The 14751-nt window shown below is 34.4% G+C and overlaps 1 protein-coding gene across 1 annotated transcript in view; it reads left to right on the top strand.

Annotated features, from left to right (window-relative positions):
- Positions 1 to 238: 238 nt before the first annotated feature.
- Positions 239 to 14751, top strand: part of spata5 (spermatogenesis associated 5) — a 63438-nt gene continuing 48925 nt past the window's right edge. The window contains 10 exon segments of the mRNA XM_051127793.1: positions 239 to 461; positions 2788 to 2912; positions 2989 to 3146; positions 4605 to 4663; positions 4746 to 5312; positions 6463 to 6509; positions 6511 to 6593; positions 6810 to 6866; positions 6940 to 7063; positions 9057 to 9312. Of these exon segments, the coding sequence (XP_050983750.1) occupies positions 332 to 461; positions 2788 to 2912; positions 2989 to 3146; positions 4605 to 4663; positions 4746 to 5312; positions 6463 to 6509; positions 6511 to 6593; positions 6810 to 6866; positions 6940 to 7063; positions 9057 to 9312 (1606 nt within the window). The 5' untranslated portion in view covers positions 239 to 331.

Raw genomic sequence — 14751 nt, 5'->3', positions numbered from 1 at the left:
AATGTTTATTAATTAATGAATTAATTTAAATCTTGTAAACGTTTTGGCTTTAGGACTTTAGTGGCACCGTAGTTCAATTATAATATATCCGCCTGCAATACATGGTACTCGAATAAATACATAATATCGATTAAAGTAAACGCACAAGGGTTTTCTGTTGATAAAGTTTGTATTGTGTAACGATGAGGTGTTTAACGCCTTTATATTACGTGTTTTACGGGATCTGACGGGGAGGAGTTGAACTTTCACATCAGGAAGTTTACATTCACGTGTTCGCTGTGAGTGAGTGTGTTTGTGTGTGTTTAACACATCTAATGACACATCAAACATCATGTCGTCAAGCAAAGGGAAAAGCAAAGGGAAAAAGAGACAGAGTGAAGGAGAAGGAGACAAATCCGCGTTAGTGTGTGAAGAACCGGATTCAAGCGGCGGATTAACGGTCACAGACTTCACAGAGAGAGGTAACGGTAACGGGAGCGCGCAGCGGCTTCATTCATTAGTTTGGATGCAAGAGTGAAACATGGTAAACTTCACCAGACAGTAATTCAACATTAATGGTTTGGAGGGTCGGTCTTTTGATGACATTAACGATGATTTAAGGTGCAGTCGAGTCATTTTATTCTAATAAAAAAGTTTTTTGATAATGGCATTAAAGATGAGACTCATCTTGAGACGGACATTGACTTTGCACATTTTGGTGTTGTCACACTCCTGACATTTTTTCCCTGCACCACATCTGGCTGGAAACCAAAACTACTTATTTTAGTTAATCTCATTAACTAACGAGTTAAGCCAGTAGTACTGATGTAAACATAGCGGAGGATGTGAAAAACTGAGGAACAGACACATCGAGATTCAATTGAGTGAGTCATTTACGCTTGAACCGCTCCGATTGATTCAAATTCGTCACTTCGATCGTTTAGTTGAAGCGATTCACAAAACCAGATCAAAAGAGCCATTCTTTTTCGAATTTCGATATCGCTTTTTAATTTGAAAAGCACGCCGAATCAGTTCATGCGAATCATTTAAACCTATGCATCACAAAATGATTCACTGTTTCGAATAGCACCAGTCGGATCTCTATGGCGAATCAATTGATCGGAACTTCCGAGCGGGTTTGCGAATCATTTGATTCAGATCGGAACTTCCGAGCGGGTTCGCGAATCATTTGATTCAGATCTGAACTTTCGAGCGGGTTCGCGAATCATTTCATTCAGATCGGAACTTCCGAGCGGGTTCGCGAATCATTTGATTCAGATCTGAATCATTTGATTCAGATCTGAACTTTCGAGCGGGTTCGCGAATCATTTCATTCAGATCGGAACTTCCGAGCGGGTTCGCGAATCATTTGATTCAGATCGAAACTTCCGAGCGGGTTCGCGAATCATTTTATTTAGATTGGAACTTCTGAGCGGGTTCTCGAATCATTTGATTCAGATCGGAAGTTCCGAGCGGGTTCGCGAATCATTTGATTCAGATCGTAACTTCCGAGCGGGTTCGCGAATCAATTGAATCATTTGATTCAGATCGGTACTTCTGAGCGGGTTCGCGAATCATTTGATTCAGATGGGAACTTCTGAGCGGGTTCACGACTCATTTGATTCAGATCGGAACTTACGAGCGGGTTCACGAATCATTTGAATCATTTGATTCAGATCGGAACTTCTGAGCGGGTTCGCGACTCATTTGATTCAGATCGGATCTTACGAGCGGGTTCACGAATCATTTGAATCATTTGATTCAGATCGGAACTTCTGAGCGGGTTCGCGAATCATTTGATTCAGATCGGAACTTACGAGCGGGTTCACGAATCATTTGAATCATTTGATTCAGATCGGAACTTCTGAGTGGGTTCATGAATCATTTTATTTAGATCGTAACTTCTGAGCGGGTTCGCGAATCATTTGATTCAGATCGGAACATCGCGTATCGAGAGTCATTTGATTCACATCGAGACTTCGGGAGCGGGTTCATGAATCATTTCGCGAACTGAATGATTTGCTCGTGAAGGCAGCATTTATTTAATCAAAGAAAAAAAAAACAATACTGACAAATTGTGAAATATTATTGCAATTATAAAATTATGGTTTTCTAATTCAATATGTTTTATATTTCTGTGTTCAAAGCTGAATTTTCAGCATCATTACTCCAGTCTTCAGTGTCACATGATCCTTCAGAAATCATTTTAATATACTGATTTATTATCGATATTGGAAACAGCTGAGCTGCTTATTTTCATTTTATTTTTTTTATAATCTGTGATACTTTTTTCAGGATTCTTTGGGAAATAAAAAGTTCAAAAGTACGTTTATTTATACACAACAATTTATTTATACACTACTTTTCAAAAGTTTGGGGTTATATATTTTTTTCTTTTTTGAAAGAACTTAATTTAATTCAATAGCAAGTATATGTTAAAATGATTGTGACATTAAAGACGTATATTGTTAGAAAAGATTTCTATTTCAGATAAATGCTGTTCTTTTAAACTTTCTATTCATTAAATAATCCTAAAAAATTATCACAGGTTCCACAAAAATATTGTGCAGCACAACTGTGATTATAATCATAAATATTTGTTGAGCAGCAAATCAGTATATTAGATGATTTCTGAAGGATCGTGTGACACTGAAGACTGGAGTAATGATACATATATATTCCAGACGTCATGCATTCAGTTTGTAGCTGATGACTCCTGATAGACAATATTTCAAATCTACATTTGCATTTGAAGACCGCATCAGTCTGAATGTGTGTGTGTGTGTGTGTGTGTGTGTGTGTTTGCAGCTGAAGATAAAGTCCCTCAGCGCTGGCGTTCATATTTGGCTCAGATGAGTGTGAACACCATGAAGAATCTGAATATCTGCATCGGACGTCCCGTCCTCATCTCCAGCAGCGCAGGACAGCAGCAGGTGTGTGTGTGTGTGTGAGACTATCGTGGGTGATGGTGTTGATGGGTGTGTTGACTCTATGTTTATGTGTGTGTAGGTGTGTGTGGCGTGGCCGACGTCTCAGTTTCCGGGCAGGCGTGTGGGTCTGCAGTCCAGCATTCAGTCGGGTCTGAGAGTGACGTCTGGATCTCCAGTCACACTGCAGCCCATCACCGGAGCCGTTCTACAGGCCGAACACGTGCAGCTGACACTCAGGTAGAACAAACGACACCAGGAAAACCTCCACAGAAATAACAACACAGTGGGAAAGATCAGAAATCACCAGTGTGTGTTTTAATCTCAGCACTGCAGTAATTGTGAGCGAATGTTGCCATCTGCTGGTCAAGAGCAGAAACACAAGCTTGGGCACACACTATTTTGTAAATGAGAACCTTGTTGAATGGTTTGACTAGTTAAATGAAGGTAGATCACAGTGACGCAATGATTATTGTTTAAAAAAAAGACATTTTCCAAAAGTCATATGGACAGTAATTTTTCTAAAATAAAAGTAACTGGGCCAAGAATCTTTGAAAGTTTAGATTTTTTTGTTTTTGCCCAGATTTGTACAGTATTTTTTTTTTAAATGTATATATTTTTATATTTGTTATTCATTATCTGAGGCCTCACATTATCAAAGACCCCCTGGATATGCCTGCCTTTATGACAAATGTTCAAACTTTATTTAGAGAAATAGAGAAAAAAAAAAAAAAAAAAAAAAAATATATATATATATATATATATATATATATATAAAATATATATATATATATATATATATGCATATAAACATATATATATACATATATATACATACATATATAATTCAATTTAGTATTTCCATAAGAACTGAATGTTCTTTACATTTTTTTTTATTACTAATGAATTTACATGATTTGTTTTGTTTGTTTTTTTTATGAACAAATATATATATATTTTTAAATATAGGCTTATATATTTTTAATACTAAAATTTTAGGGCTTGAGGTAATTAGAAGCATTTATAATTATTATAGAAATTGCTATAATTTCCATAAAACCGATTTTTAAAAATGGATTTTTTAATAATTTCCATGACTTTTCCAGGTCTGGAAATCACACTTTTAAAATTTCCACGGTTTTCCAAGACTGTGAAAATCCTTGATCTTAAATGAAAATGTCGGTTTACAGACAGATGAATATGACATCAGTTTGCATCTTAATTTGTAGCTGTGTTTGCCTATTTTTAAGTTTATTTTGTGTAATTTTAAGCCATCGTTCGCCCCCTAGTGGATCCCAAACCCCTGGTTATGAACCACTGGTTATAAACAAAGAGTTATTTTAATATCACTGAGATATATAATCACTGTTATAGTTTTAATCAATATTTAGGCTTTTTTTTAATGTTTAATTTTTTTTTTTTTTTTTTTTTTTTTTTGAAAGTTTTATTAATTTTGTTGTGTATTTTTCTGTTCATTTATTTATTAAATTTAATACATCTATATGTTTTTTTTTTTTTTATTAATTTTGTTTTAGATTTATTTTAGCTATTTTAATGCATCATGCATTACAATGACACATTTTTCACAAAAAAAGTATTGCAACTACATTTTTAATGTGTTTTTATTTCTTAAAATATATAATAAACATAAATAAATAAATCAATATAGTTGTTCTTTTTTATTTGTTAATCTTACAGGGCTGAAGACAAAGTGCTGAATACAGAAGAATTCAAGAATTATCTGCTGCGGATTTTGGGTAACACGTGCTCTGATTCTCAAACTCTCTTTGAATGATGGCATTATTTTCAGATGCTCACAGACGTTGTCCTCTCTTCCAGACGGTCGGGTTCTGCTGCCGGGCGGCAGTGTGTCTGTCTCGTATTTTGGGCGTCAGTGTGTTTTGGGTGTGGATTCGGTGACTGGTGTCGACGGAGAGACTCTGAGACGGTTAGACAGCGTCACTGTTGATCTCACCTCACAGCTGGAACAGCTGTCCATCCACCAGAGCACACCTAACCGATCACATGACCCTTCACCTCTGACCCCTGACCGATCACATGACCCTTCACCTCTGACCCCTGACCAATCACATGACCCCTCACCTCTGACCCCTCAGTCCACACCCTGTAAAGTGAGTGACTCGGTTCTCAGCCCGTCTGAAGCATCGTTCACAGACAGTCCTCTGTCGGATCAGTGCGGACGCTCGTCCACAGACACCTTCTACGCCGTCTGCAGCTCCACCACACTGAGCGTGTGTGACGCCAGTGCGCGGGATGAGGGTGAGGAGGGGGACGAGGGGTCAAAGGTCACGTACAGTATGATCGGTGGCCTCAGCAGTCAGCTGCAGGTCATCAGGGAGACCATCGAACTGCCGCTCAAACACCCGGAGCTCTTTAGGAACTACGGTGAGTGAGGTCAGAAGTCAGATCTGGGAGGCACAACCTCTGACCTTTGACCCTTGAACTTCAATTCCTACATCAGTCCCTTGCCTCAGTACAATCTATATACTTAATGGTAGAGATATGCGGTAAACAACACTAGTACTGATATTTTTAACTAAATCTAAAATTATAAAAAAAAGCAAACAAACATTTTTCTTAATATTGAAATAAAGATGAATTAAAATGAAATGTAAATATTAGATGTAAAAACATTAAGCAAAAATTTGAAATGATGCACAACGACTTACCGAAGCAAGTGTAAGTTGTAGTCTTAAAATTAGTCATTTAAATTCAGCTGAAAATTATTACTGAAATATGAGGAAAACACAAACTGAAATAAAACTGAAGTAAAACTATTTATAAATATTTTTTTCAAAAACAAAAAACTAATAAATGACAAAAGCACATAAAATTAAGCTAAACTAAAATTAAAAAATAGTGAATTCAAAATATTACTAAAAACTGTAATAGTATGTAAAAAGTACTAAAATTACTAACGGAAATGGAAAAAAAAATAAATAAATGGAAAGTGTTTAGAAATATTAAAACCAATAAACTAATAAAAATTATAAGCATGTGACAAAAATGACTAAAAATGAAACTTACAATAAAAACTGAAAATATAAAAATAAAAATAAATTAAAAATATTACTAAAAAGTACGGTAGTATATAAACAGTACTGAAATACAGCTAAAACTGAAAAGAACAAACAAAAAGGTATTAAAAACAAAGAAATTGAAAAAAAAAATATAAGCACAACAAAATAGCTAAAAATTCAAATGAAAACTAAAAATAAAAAGTAGATTAAAAAATATGATTATAAAATGACTAAATATTACTATAGAACTATGATATTATCTAAAATAAATACTAAAATAACATTATTTTGAGCCCACTGTGTGATATACTGTTTCCCACAATGCAATGCACTTGATGCATCCTTTGATTTCCTGTGACAAAAAGTGATATCAGCTCTGACTTTTTTTCTGATGAGGTCATGACAGGTGTGTCATACTGCTGTTTGTTGTTTACTGTTTCGCATGCTGTTTTTTTTTTTTTTTTTTTTTTGGCTCTGATGTGGTCATGTGACGTGAGCGCGTGTCTGTCAAACAGGAATCCCGCCTCCTCGAGGGGTGCTGCTGTACGGGCCGCCCGGCACGGGGGAAGACCATGATTGGACGAGCCGTAGCCAATGAAGTGGGAGCTCACATGAGCGTCATCAACGGCCCCGAGATCATGAGCAAGTGTGTGAGAGAGAAAAATATAAATATTTGTAATTTTTCTAAACTGAACTTGATAATCAAAACAGACTGAAGAACAATAAAAAGTAACAATTTCTTATATGTAAATCATATTTTTAGAATATTTTATAAATAAAAACATTCAATACACTTCACTTCTAATCATATTTCATCAATATTGGTGGTCATGAGCGTGTGAATGTGTCTGAATCTCTGCAGGTTTTATGGAGAAACTGAAGGCAGATTGAGGCAGATTTTCACACAGGCCTCACAGAGGTAAGAAATATTTTAATGTCACTGTGTGTGACGAGATTAGATGTGTGTGTTATGTGTGTGTTTGTGCTCACAGGCAGCCTGCCATCATCTTCATCGATGAGTTGGACGCTCTGTGTCCCAAAAGAGAAGGAGCTCAGAATGAGGTGGAGAAGCGGGTCGTGGCCACACTGCTGACGCTCATGGACGGGATCGGATCTGTGAGTATCTGAACCGCTTTGAGTGTGTTGGCTGTGATTCTAGCGAACATTAATGAGTCCTCAGTATCTGAAGAGACTCTGAACTCTGGATCAGCGGCTCAAAGGCCCCAACACAGTTTAGCTTGATTTTCTCTGGTATTTCTGCTGTAATTATGATAACACAACAATTCACTAGTTAGGTCAATTAACTTCATTTTTTGATTCAAGAGTATCTAAGATTCTGATTTTTGTTAAGAAACAAAAACTAATAAAAATGACAAAAGCACATAAAATTACTAACAATTAAACTAAAATTAAAATGGAAACAATGGAAAATTACTAAAAAAAAACTGTAATAGTATGTACATAGTATTAAAATTACTAATGAAATACTATTGAAGCTAAATCTGAAATAAAAAATAAATTAAAAGTCTTGAAAAGCATTTAACAAAATGAATAAGAGATAAACTTAAAATGAAAACTGTAAGTAAAAAAAGAAAAACTGAATTCAAAATATTACTAAAGAATTGATAGTATATAAATAGTATTGAAATACCACTAAGACTGGAAACTGAGAAAATAAATAAAAACAAATTAAAACTATTTAGAAATGTAAACAAATAATAATAATGACAAAAGCACATAACAAAATTGCTGAAAAGTAAACTAAAATTAAAATGAAAAATAAAAATAAAAAGCTTATTAAAAATATTACTATGAAATGAAAACATTGCTTGATTTTAAATTTGTTTTCGTTTTCAATTTAATTCAGTTCAGTCCAATTCACCAGTTAACCCAATTAACTTTTTTTTTTTTGATTTAAGAATATCTAAGATTCTGATTTTGTTAGGAAACAAAAATGAATAAAAATGGCAAAAGCACATAAAATTACTAACAATTAAACTAAGATAAAAATGGAAACTGAAAATATAAAAAAGTGAATTAAAAATATTACTGTTGAAATTCAATTCAGTTCAATCCAGTTCACCAATTAACTCAATTAACTTCATTTTTTGATTACAGAATATCTAAGATTCTGATTTCATAATTAAAAAAAAATTGATTTTGGTCCTTTGGTTATTTTTTTTGTTGTTGATATATACTATTAATTTATGTTTTAATTAATAATTTTAATAAAAAAAAATCATTTTAATTCGTTTTCATTTTTTTGTTATCGGGTTTTCATTTTATTTAAACTTTCAGTTAAACTTTTAATCACTTTCAGTGATTTTATTGTGAGTTAGTCATTTTTATAATGTTTTAATATGTCTGCATGTTTTTTTTTAAATACATTTTTAGTTAAAATTTTAGTGTTTTTTTTTTGTGTGAGTTTGTAAATTTTATTATTATTATTATTATTATTTTTTTTTTTTTGGTATTTTAGTACTTCAACTTTAAAAAAAGAGATCATACTATATGAAAATAAGTTTCTTTTTTATATTATTTTATTTCAGTATCATTTTATTTTAAGTAATAATTTTTTTTTTTAATGGTTTGTTATAGTGATAACAGTCTTGGTTTGTATCTATGTATTTTGTGTGTTTTTACCATTTTAATTAAGCTAAATCTAAAGGGAAACATGGCTTGAGTTATTTCTTTATACATATACTATTATGTTATCATAAATATGTAGAGCTATGATCACAGAATGCTACAATAAATACATTCAAGAGAGATGTGTAATTAATATGCATGAGAGAAAGTGGCATTTTTTAAAAGAATGATTTTTAGTTGTTTTTTGAAACTTATATGGTCCTGTGGTCTGACAATGATTTCTTTCTTTTCATATATATTTTTAGCTCAGTTCAATAGTGGTGACTGAATTTAAAAGTACAAATATTGCCTGTATGCACTTATAAACTGAATGTGTATAATAATTATTCAGAAATTAGATTAATAATATCTAAAATGATTTTAGATGAAGTGCAGCATATCATGCACCTCGAAACAGATTATGTCGAATATTTAGAGTGTGTAATGTTTGTGATTTAGGTTGTGTGTTTGTTGTGTTTAGGAGGGTCACAGCGGGCAGCTGCTGGTTTTGGGAGCCACCAATCGTCCTCATGCGCTGGATCCGGCGCTGCGACGGCCCGGACGCTTCGATAAGGAGCTGGAGATCGGCGTTCCTGGCGCAGATGGGCGGATGGATATCCTGCAGAAGCAGCTGCGCTCCATGCCGTGTGACGTCACCGACGATGAGCTGCGGGAACTAGCCGACGCTGCGCACGGATACGTGGGAGCCGACCTCGCCGCCGTCTGCAAGGAAGCTGGTGAGTGTTTAATATCAGAGCAAAGTGTGGAAACACCCGTTCTGTGCTGTGGTGTGCATTTGAAATGGTTTGACCTTTTGACACCTGTGTGCTCAATCTGTGTGGATTTCATCCTGCAGTGCATGGATCATCAATAGCTTGTAGAGAAAGAGACGCCTAATAACATCTTGATAAATAAAAGACCTTAAACCTTTGAACCATAGTGTACTTATCAGTTTTCACATCTGCTCAGTTTGTTCTTCTGCTCCTGGTTTATCCTGTCATTGGCTCTCCGCTGCAGATGTTGGTGTTTGTTCTGTTATTTTTGACGGTGAATGCATCTTTAAGGCTGGTGTTTCCTCCTCGGGTCACAATGACCTGTATGCATGCACACAACAGCACTTCCTGTGGAGACATGCAGTCACACACGGATGAGAGACTGAGAGAGAGAGAGAATGTAAAAATAGACCGAGTCTGTTTACTCCATCAGTGAGTCTCTGAGGGATGGTTTGGTTTTCTTTGGCAAGGTCAGGACAGCTGTGTGTGTGTGTGTGAGATGTTTCTGTGTGCTCAGCATTCAGTCGCTCGTGGCTCAAATCTCCCTCATTCACTGAAACTGATCTCCAGTCAGCGTCTGATCAATAATGCGCAGTTTCGTCTGAATGACCTGCTGCAGAGAAACACACTGAAACACCCGAACAAATCTACTGCATCCTCTGCGCCAGGGATCAGATTCATGAAAATACTACATTTAATACTACAAAAACACATTCTTACTACAAAATGTTACACCAGTAAATCTCAATGATATATTTGTCCATCTTTCAACTCTATATTAAAGGAATAGTTCAGGCAAAAATGTGTTGAGAGTGTGCTCCCCCTAAAACCATCCAAGATTAGGATGAGTTCGTTTCTTCATCAGATTTGTAGAAATGTGTCATTCCATCACCGTCTCACCAATGGATGTGAATGGGTGCCGTCAGAATGAGAGTCCAAACAGCTGGTCAAAACATCACAACAATCCACAAGTAATCCACACCACTCCAGTCCATCGGGTTAACATCTTAAGACAAAAGTTGAAGTCCATAATGCATAATAACACTTCCTCCAGTGAAAAAGTGGTTTGTTCTGAATCAGGAGAGAAATCCGCTAGATCAAACACCATTTACAAGCCAAAACAGTTCAAATATGTGGCTGGATTGTGATGTGGGAGACAACAGAAGGTGGACTTTTTCACTGGAGGAAGCGTTATTGTGGATTATGGACTCGTATTCTGACGGCACCCATTCACTGCAGAGGATCCATTGGTGAGACAGTGATGGAATGACGCATTTCTACAAATCTGATGAAGAAACAAACTCATCTACATCTTGAAGGGTGAGCACATTTTCAGCAGATTTCCATTTTGCTTAGCAAGTTGACTTACAGTTGAGGTCAAAAGTTTACACCCCCCTTTCAGAATCTGCAAAATGTTATGTCAGGATCATACAAAATGCATGTTATTTTGTTATTTAGTACTGACCTGAGTCAGATATTTCACATAAAAGATGTTCACATATAGTCCACAAGAGAACATAATAATTGAATATATAAAATGACCCTGTTCAAAAGTGTACATCCCCTTTATTTTTAATTCTGTGTTGTTTCCTGAATGATCCACAGCTGTGTTTTTTGTTTAGTGATAGTTGTTCATGAGTCCCTTGTTTGTCCTGAACAGTTAAACTGCTGCTGTTCTTCAGAAAAAACCCTTTCCAACAATGACTGTATGATTTTAAGATCCATCTTTTCACACTGAGGACAACTGAGGGACTCATATGCAACTATCACAGAAGGTTTAAACACTCACTGATGCTCCAGAAGGAAAAACCATGCATTAAGAGTCGGGGGTAAAAACTTTTGGAATTTGAAGATCAGGGTAAATTTAACTTATTTTGTCTTCTGGGAAACATGTAAGTATCTTCTGTAGCCTCTAAAAGTCAGTACTAAATGAAAACAAAATATGATATTTGGGTAAAATAAGAAAAATGTACACATCTCCATTGTTCAAAAGTTTTCACCCCCGGCTCTTAATGCATGGTTTTTCTTTCAGGAGCATCAGTGAGTGTTTGAACCTTCTGTAATAGTTGCATATGAGTCCCTCAGTTGTCCTCAGTGTGAAAAGATGGATCTTAAAATCACACAATCATTGTTGGAAAGGGTTAAAATACACAAAAATGCTGAAAAACCAAAGAATTTGTGGGACCTCAAAGATTTTAGCAGGCAGTTTAACTGTTCAGGCTAAACAAAACTAAACTAAACAAAAAAACACAGCTGTGGATCATTCAGGAACAACACAGTATTAAGAATCAAGCGTCTGACCCCGTTCAAAAGTTGACATTTTTATAAATTCAACTATTATTTTCTCTTGTAAACATCTTTCATGTGAAATATCTTATTCAGGTCAGTACTATATTAACAATAACATGCATTTTGTATGGTCCATCTTATTTTGGTACAATAATTAACATTTTGCAGATTCTGAATAGGGGAACGTAACCTTTGACCTCAACTGTTTGATTAACTGTCATTAAAAAATGACTTGCTAGATGATAAAAGTAACTAGCTTTTATATGTAGCCAGTGTTCTTTAAGAAGTTATTTACATGGATTTTTAGGCACATCTCTTTCAAAATTTTTGTCTTGAGAACTATTAAAAAATAAGAACATTCCTAAGAAGTGTTTTTGAAATATACAAAATATTCTTAAATTTATTTTAAGAGTAGCTGTTAAGAAGAACTGTATTCTTAAGACCGTTTCGTGAATCCAGCCCTGTGATTTTATGACGGATCTGTCCTGACATGTGTTTGTCTGGCTTTGTCTTTCATGAAGTAAAGGCAGAAATGAAGTGGCCTGTGTAAATCACACTGAACGATCCTAAAGGAGAATAAACAGCTGTGTGCGTGAATGACGTTTCTTCCTTATACAGTCTTTCTCCTGCTCACTCTTTCCTTTTACAGCCAGACCCGTTTTCGGACACAAACCCCACGTCAGGTTTATAAGTGTGTCCTGTTTATAAACCCAGAAGCGTTTGTGACGCGAGTGTCCTCGTTGCCCTCTGGAGTCTGTTCTTTCTGTCTTATTTTATGTAAGCGCTGGTATTGTTTCTTCACCGCAGCTGTGTGTGTAAATACAGGAACGAGAAAGATCCCAAACATCCCTGTTTTGACCAGTTTCTCTGTTGTTCTTCTCTTCTTCCTTTCTGTCTTTTAATGATGCAGAGGCAGTTTTGTGTATCATCACACACAATTCACGAAAAAGCATTCTTATTGCTTATGCAATGTAATGATTTTCGACTTGCATTAGTAACAATAAATAAAGGACAGAACTTGATTTTCTCCATGGTGAATAAAAAGAACAATTAAGCAGAAGAAAAAAATGATAAAGACAATAAAAATTAAAGTAATAAACATCTAGTTACACAGAAGATGAATGTGCACATTGTGTACTGCATATAGAACAGTACAAATATGTATTCTTTAGACTAGGAACTTGTATTAAAACATTTAACTTAATTGACTGTATGGTTAGTGATCAATTAATGATCATTATTATTATTGTTAACTAAAAACATTAAGAAAAAAAAAAAAACATTTTTGTGTCTTGAAATGAAGTAAATGTTAAGTAAAATAAAATATTTTTTATTTTAAATATTTATATTTATACTTAATTTATTTCAGGAATTTTTCTTATTTTCTGACTTCACTAAAATTACCAAAACTAAAACTGAAATAAAAATTAATAAAGCAATATAGACAAAATAAATAAATAAATAAAAATAAACAACTATAAAAAAATCATAAGTAAATAAAAAAATGCAAAAACACTAAACAAAATTAAAAAAATAACTAAATAAAAATAAACAACAATAAAAAATAATAAATAAAAAAATGCCAAAACACTAAACAATTTCTAAAAAAAAAAAAAAAACATAATAAATAATAAATAATTAGAAAATCTAAAAATGAAAACTAATTCAATATATTAATAAAAACTAGAATTGTATATCTTTAATAAAGCACCATTGATGATCAATGATATGAAAAGTCATTTTTAAAGACACTGTGTGTCTATTCAAATATTTATTAATTGTCTTACACAATATTGTATTTGAATTCATTTGGAAATGTTTCTCTCAAAATATTAATATTCATTTGTTGAATAAATTTGTGTGTTTTTATGTTGATGACAATGTACTTTAAACCTCTCTGTGTGATTTTCCAGATTGAATCACAGTCAGTGGTTTTCTGTTTTCTGACCCAGAGTTCATGATTTTTTTTAAGCGGTATTTTCAGGTAATCTGTTTATAACTGTTAATTGGAAGCAGAGTGTCTTGGTCTCTAATGGTCTGTTTGGTCACTGTTTGGCTGGTGTTTGTGAGTGCTGGTTCGTCCGATGTCGTCGTGTCCAGAGAGCAGCAGGTCCGGTTTGATTCACATCCGATCAGCGCGTCGGATGTTTACTCTGTGTCGGAGCTGGGGAAAGCCTGTGGGATGTTTGCTCTCAAATAAATCAGCTCCAACAGAGATTAAACCACGTCTCTCGCTGGATTCAGCAGATGAAGCTGCTTCAGCTGTGTTTTATTATCGTCCGGTGTGTGTGTGAGAAAGAGAGCTGCTGTGTTTGTGTGTAACAGTGATTCTGTCATCATACACGTTTAGCTCTCAGTTCTCCAGTCAGATCTGTTTACATATATTTAATATATAATCTAAACGTCCAGACTAGGTGAAACTAGAGAAATACACTACTATTCTAATGAGTGGAGTACACATTCAAAAGCTTTTGAAAGAAGTCTCTTCTGCTCACCATTTGATCAAACAAGGGTGTATGTTTGATTTTGGCATTGGTGGAGACATAATGACAGATGACAGACATTTCATTGTTTGATCATTCAAAATTATTGCTAGGGTCAATTTAGTACTGTCTGGTAGGGACATGTCATAGCGTCTCTACTAAATTCGGCACCCTTGAAAATCATAACAAGCGATGTCTGACTTTGGAAACTGTAGTTTTCTCCTTAAATATAAAGAGCTCAAACAACAGATTCATGAGTTCATCCAAATTCCACAAAGTTTATAGCCGTAATTATAATACAAGTCAGACACTGAAGTGTGTTGTTGTTTTTGTCTCTTCTGAGGAAGATTCATTCACTTTTTTGACAATGAACCACACAGATTTTTTTTTCATGTTCATCCAGTCTTATTTTGTGAGTGACTTTCTGTTTTAAAGATGTTTTTTTTTTGGATTGTTTGACTACTCAAAAGAGAATGTAACAAAAAATTACATAATTAATTTGTTTCCTGCTATGAAATAGTATCTTTCATGGTATTTGTGGTAAAACTTTGGTTATACAAAAAAAGTTGCTACACTAGTTCATTTTCTTAAGGGATTTATATTTGTTTATACTTTATTTCTTTTTTGTATT

This window comes from Labeo rohita, chromosome 14 (genome assembly GCF_022985175.1).
Source record: "Labeo rohita strain BAU-BD-2019 chromosome 14, IGBB_LRoh.1.0, whole genome shotgun sequence".
Taxonomy (NCBI): domain Eukaryota; kingdom Metazoa; phylum Chordata; class Actinopteri; order Cypriniformes; family Cyprinidae; genus Labeo; species Labeo rohita.
Note: the sequence above shows the minus strand (reverse complement) of the source record. Positions and strands in the feature narration are given on the sequence as shown.